Genomic DNA, 6,274 nt, shown 5'->3' with positions numbered 1-6,274 from the left:
TTTGCAGATTAATGAATCAAAATTTCCAATATAAAGCAACCAAGTGGTTAGAATTATCTATTTTTCTTTTGATTTTGAGAGCCTTAAAGTCAACAATAAGCTATGATTAAACTTTTGTCAAGAAAATTAACGAATTTGGGTAAGATCACAATCCTCTTTAGAAATGATTACAACCAGGAACAAAAACATATTAATCTGTCATCCCTATAATAACCCTCCCAGAGATGATGAGTGGCAATTAAACGACATCGTTATTAAGTAAAGTATGTATTTCAACCTTATTCATGCAAACACGTATGTATAGTACAATACCGTATAGATATGTTGACGTGTATATACCTAACCAAGAATACTGGGACATGTATACTTATATTATACTGACAGATGGCACAAGGGATCTGATGACGACGGGTACGATGACTATGACTTGGTCAAGCTCCATAGATCATTCTCGTTGTTGTAGACCTGTGAGTTTTGATTTGATCTGTGCAAATTTATGTGCGATAATTGAATATCATCATCTTGACAAAGACTGAAAACCGCATTAGGGTCACTAAAGCATGTTAGTTGCTTGCTTGTCTCCACTTGACCATTTAGCTGGGATGCCACAAGTCGTTCCAGGGTGGCCCAGTCATTAACGCCATTTATAGCCTCATTATTTTTCTCCACTGGTGAAACACCACCGCCGCTGCTGCCACAACCGCCGGCTCGGTTGACCGAAGACGGTTCGGCTTCCGTTAGCATGTCATCCAAGGATTGGAAACCTCGATTTTGAACAAAGGGAAGGGAAGGGAGAGTTGGGCTATCCAGCCTTGGTAGATGCATGAAACTGTCATGCAATCCATTGTTGTTTGCAGCAAACATGTTTAGATGATTGTTGTTGATGCTGATGTTATTGGTGGTATTTATGGTGTTGGATGAATCGTTCTCCATCTTGCACTTCTTTCCCTCGTACATAAAAATCTGATCTAGAGCCCTATCGTTGCCTGAGCAAAGCATCTGCATCTTAGAGTCGAGGGAAGTGGACGAAGAGCTTTTAGGACACTCTAGGGTTTTCTGATAGTTCTTCTTTCTAAATACACGACAAACCACCCACCCTTCTTCAGGCATCGAGTCTCCAATAGAATTGGAAGCCTGTGCCCATTTAACAACCTTCATACACATACATGCATGCATACATACATACATACATAAAGGAAGAGGATGATTGCTTACATTAAACTGATCAAGGGTGTTGCTGTTATCGTCAAGCCGGTACTCATGCATAATCCAATCTGATTTCTGACCATGTGGAGCTCTTCCTTTATAAAACACCAACGTCTTCCTCAACCCGATTCTCCTAAAGCTTCCATAGATGATCTTGTCACGCCCGGTAGCTTTCCAGAATCCGGCAGCTGTCGCGCGATTCGTTCTGGTCCCCGTCGGGTATTTCTTATCCTTGTGGCTGAAGAAGTACCAATCATTTTGTGGGGTGGATCCTATTTTACACTTCTCTGCAATACAATCAACCAAAACCCAGAATTTTCATCAAGATCCTAACACTTATTAATCAAAAGAAGTTGAAATTTTGAGAGTACCTTGAATATCCCATGGTTCAAGCTTGTTAAGATCAACTTCCCGAATAACATCGAGGTCAATCTTTTCATAAGCAACTTTCTTCCTGAGGTAATAGTGGAGAAGCTCTTCTTCTGTGGGATGAAATCTAAAACCAGGAGGGACCTGAGACTGACCATTAATTGATAGATTCATTTCTTAAAATGTAAAAGAAAGCTAAGCCAAATGAAAAACAGAAAGAGAAGAGAGAAGCAAAGCATAGAGGTAGAGGGGAAGATGCCTTGATGAGAATTTATAATGGTTTAGGGTATGGAATGGTTCAAAGATGCATGGGAAGGTTTGGGGTACATGGCCATTGGTGTACTTGTGCAAGGGGTCTATGCCCTTGAAAAGAGCCAACCACCTAAAAACTGGACATTATAGAAACCGAAAGAAATAAATGGGTGAGTACATAGGGAAAGTTGGTCCCACAATATTGGTGGTAAAAGAAATAGGGCAATGGACCCTACACGCTAGAAAAAAAGGTTACAAGTGTGAGAGCGGGGGGCACACCCACATCTGAACTATGACCTTCGACCTTAATATCTATCTGAAAACCACCTCTCTAACCCTAAATTTTTAGGATAAACTATATATTTACTGTCTCAACTGTCACTTTTGTTTCAATTTGGTTATTAAAGTATTATATTTTTCAAATCTATACATAACATTACGTTTTGATTTCATTTTGGTCACATATCGTTAAAAATAATAGAACTATTACTGTGACACTTTTTTAAAAAAATTCAAAAATGACATGACATTACCTTATGTTAACATACTAGTATTATCATTATTTTTTAATAATGAGTGACCAAAATGAAAGCAAAACGTAATGTTAAGATGACTTTTGAACAACAAATAATCGAGTGATCGAAATGGAACAAACATGATAATTGGATTATTAAATGTGTAGTTTACCCAATTTTTTTATCGAAGTACAAATAAAGTAATTTTTTTATATAAAATGGTTTGAATACAATGCAATATTATTCAAATACTTTCAATCATTTGATAATAAATATCAATTATTCTTACATTTGATAAATTAAAGAATTTAAATGTGAAAATTGATCCCATGAAAAAGTTAAACCTCAGTAAATATTTTTAAAAAATTAATAAAAATAAAATTCCGTTTATATACATATTATTAGTTTACCAAATATAAAATATAGCCCGTTATAACTTATGAAACCCCCCCCCCCCCCCAAATGATGGGGTCGGAGCCACTGACCTATCATGGTCCCCTAAACCAAGAAAGATATCATGCCCTTTGTGGCCACTTAGTTAAATATTTTAAGATAGTTTAACACCTCGACTGTCAGATGTTTTAATCTTATTATTTGAGAAGGTAAATTCCCTTCAGATTTCATAATTCTCAATTAAAAAATAACAAGACACCAAAATGATTTATTTAATTTTTAATAATATGATTTTATTTAGAGGAATAAATGTTGCGGAAGATGGCTATCGGATAGAGCAAAATTGCAACTGATAATTTGAGAAAATAAAGATGAAGATAAAAGAGACACAAAATTTACGTGGAAAACCCCTAAATTATATAGGGTAAAAACCACGAGCAACGGTAGAAGAATTTCACTATGAGAAAATAGGAATTACAACCTCTCTCGATCTACCAAGGAGAAAACAATGATAATTCTCTCTTGATAAAAAGGAGAAAATAACTCTCAAGAAACTCTCTAAAATCTCTATAGTATTGGAAGAAAGCTAGAATGTTTTGGGATGATTTTGAAGCTAAATGAGCTAGGATATTTATAGTTGAAACCTAAGGACTAATTTGTAAATACCCTAAAATTTAGTGACTAAATTAAATTATCCCATTTTTTATATTTTCAACAAAAGGGGCCATGCACCTTTCGGTGCATTAATTTAGGCACCTTTCGGTGCTAGTCAACAATCTCCCACTTGAAGATTTGATTGGAACAATCATATCTTCACACCATTCTTTCTACCTTGTACCATCATGTTGCTTACGTTTCTGTCAGGCCACAAGAGGATCGACACCAGCTAAATTTATCAGCGTTGATTGCTTTCGTCATGAAATCTGCTATATTGTCTTTGGTATGGATCTTCTGCATATCTACCGTCCCTTCTTCCACCTTTTCACGAATGAAATGGTATTGAACTCGTATGTGCTTTGTCCGTGAATGAAATGCTGGATTCCTTGCTAGATGCAAGGCACTTTGACTGTCACAAAACAGATAGACAAACTCTTGATTGTGCCCAAGCTCCTCCAATAGCATTTTCAACCAAATTGCTTCTTTACTGGCTTGTGTAGCTGCTACATATTCTGCCTCTGTTGTGGACGTAGCCACAACTGACTGCAATTTTGAAACCCAGCTTACAGCTCCACCAGCAACTTTGAACACATATCCTGTAGTAGATTTGCTTTTATCCAAATCCCCTGCATAGTCAGAATCTACATACCCATTAATTAGTAAGTTTGATCCTCCGTAACATAATGCAACATTTGAGGTTCCTTTGATGTATCTTAGGATCCTCTTTACTGTATTCCAATGCTCTTTGCCTGGATTCGCCATGTATCGACTAACCACTCCCACTGCTTGTGCAATGTCTGGTCTTGTGCATATCATAGCGAACATTAAACTTCCCACTACTGATGCATACGGTACTCGAGACATCTCCATCCTCTCTTCTTCACTGCTAGGACTCATACTGGAGGATAATTTGAAGTTAATAGGAAGAGGGGTAGAAATTGGCTTACAATCTTGCATGTTGAATCGTGACAAGATTTTCTTCAAGTAATTCTTTTACGAAAGCCAAATCTTCCTATTACTTCTGTCTCGGTGAATTTGCATCCCTAGAATCTTGTTTGCTGATCCCAAGTCCTTCATTTCAAATTCCCTAGCCAGTTGTGCCTTCAATTCTTCAATATGATCTTTGTTGTGTCCTGCAACCAACATGTCATCTACATACAACAGCAATATAACAAAATCGTTATCACCAGACCTCTTGAAATAAGCACAAGGGTCTGCATTAAGTCTGTTGTATCCAAGGCACATAATGAAGGAATCAAATCTCTTATACCAACACCTCGGTGCCTGCTTTAGACCGTACAGATTTGTTCAACCTGCAAACCAAGTTCTTCTTTTCGTCTTCTTCAAAACCTTCAGGTTGGAGCATATAAATCTCTTCTTCAAGATTTCCATGAAGAAAAGTTGTTTTAACATATAGCTGCTCTAGATGTAAGTCCAATGTAGCACACATTGCCAAAACTACTCGAACTGTTGTTAGTCGAACCACAGGAGAAAATATTTCATTGAAATCAATACCTTCCTTTTGAGCATATCCTTTGACCACCAGTCTTGCACGATACCTCTCAACTTGATCGTCACCATTTCGCTTGATTTTGAAGACCCATTTGTTACCAATTGGCTTCCTTCCTTGTGGTAGTGGCACAAGGTCCCATGTATTATTTTTATGAAGGACTTCGATTTCTTCTTGCATCGCCATCATCCACAGTGAAGCATCTGAGCTGTTTATTGCCTCCTGGTATGTTGATGGCTCACCGTCCTCTGTTAAAAGGCAGTATGCAATATTACCTTCTATAACATAATCCAAGTACCAATTGGGACGTCTTCTCACACGATCTGATTGATGAGTTGTTGGAGCTTCAGAACTCTCTGGTACTTGTTCATCATGTGTTGGTTCTGCTTCAAAAGAATCTCATTCTTCAAACTCTTTTTCCACATGTATCTGAGTAGTCTCTGACTTTTCAGCGCTATCATCGTCTTCTTTTCTTTGTAGTTTATCTTCTACAATGATAACATCCTTGCTAATGATCACTTTGCGGGCAGTGGGATCACACAAGCGATACCCCTTTACTCCATCAGCATACCCCAAGAATTTGCATTTCCTGGAATTTGGATCCAGCTTTGAAATTTCTTGGGCGTTGTACATCACGTACACAATACTTCCAAATACATGGAGGTTTGAATAATCAACTGGTTTACCAGTCCACATCTCCATTGGTGTCTTCAGCTCTATTGCAGTTGATGGAGCTCGATTCACCAAATAACAGGCGGTATTGACTGCTTCTGCCCAGAATGATTTTTCTAGGCCTGCGTCCCTCAACATTGCTCTTGTTCTTTCTAACAAGGTTCTGTTCATCCGCTCTGCCACTCCATTTTGTTGAGGAGTGTTCGCCACTGTGAACTGTCTTTTGATGCCTTTTTTCTTGTAAAAGTCATCAAATTCTTCGCTTGTGTATTCTCCTCCATTATCTGTTCTGAAACACTTGATCTTATTTCTAGAATCAAGTTCCACCCGCGCTTTGAAGTATTTGAAAGTTGAAAACACGTCTGACTTCTTCTTAATAGGGTGCACCCAACATCTCCTGGAGTAGTCATCAATAAATGAGACAAAGTATTTTGCTCCACCTAGGGACGTTACTGGTGCTTGCCATACGTCAGAGTGAACCAAGTCTAGAACACTTTTTCCTCTAGAATTTGATGTGTTGAATTTCAACCGGTGCTGCTTACTTGTTATGCAATGCTCACACAAAGGAAGTGATACATTTGTTAAGCCTGGAAGTAGCTTTTGCTCCACAAGGACTTTCATTCCTTGTTCTGACATGTGTCCAAGTTTCTGATGCCATAGCATTGCCGAATCTGAACTATATGAGGCAACAGAGGCTTCT

The 6,274-nt window shown here is 38.0% G+C and overlaps 1 protein-coding gene across 1 annotated transcript; it reads right to left on the bottom strand.

The window, feature by feature from the left end:
- Positions 1–252: 252 nt before the first annotated feature.
- On the bottom strand, positions 253–1,775 carry LOC120184962 (NAC domain-containing protein 43-like). The gene is made up of 3 exons (XM_039189300.1): positions 1,578–1,775; positions 1,216–1,493; positions 253–1,134 (listed from the first exon to the last, which is right to left on the bottom strand). Exons 1-3 carry the CDS (start codon positions 1,747–1,749, stop codon positions 421–423), a joined length of 1,164 nt encoding a protein of 387 aa, XP_039045231.1. The 5' UTR covers positions 1,750–1,775; the 3' UTR covers positions 253–420.
- Positions 1,776–6,274: the final 4,499 nt, after the last annotated feature.

Source organism: Hibiscus syriacus, unplaced genomic scaffold (genome assembly GCF_006381635.1).
Source record: "Hibiscus syriacus cultivar Baekdansim isolate YM2019G1 unplaced genomic scaffold, ASM638163v2 tig00112981_pilon, whole genome shotgun sequence".
NCBI lineage: Eukaryota > Viridiplantae > Streptophyta > Magnoliopsida > Malvales > Malvaceae > Hibiscus > Hibiscus syriacus.
Note: the sequence above shows the minus strand (reverse complement) of the source record. Positions and strands in the feature narration are given on the sequence as shown.

Excerpts from the sequence above, each read along its gene's own strand:
- LOC120184962 (XM_039189300.1), bottom strand. The coding sequence starts at position 1,749 with ATGAATCTATCAATTAATGGTCAGTCTCAGGTCCCTCCTGGTTTTAGA. Across the intron at positions 1,494-1,577 it reads TGAACCATGGGATATTCAAG|AGAAGTGTAAAATAGGATCC; the intron begins GTACTCTCAAAA and ends ATTGTATTGCAG. Across the intron at positions 1,135-1,215 it reads ACACCCTTGATCAGTTTAAT|GCTTCCAATTCTATTGGAGA; the intron begins GTAAGCAATCAT and ends AAATGGGCACAG.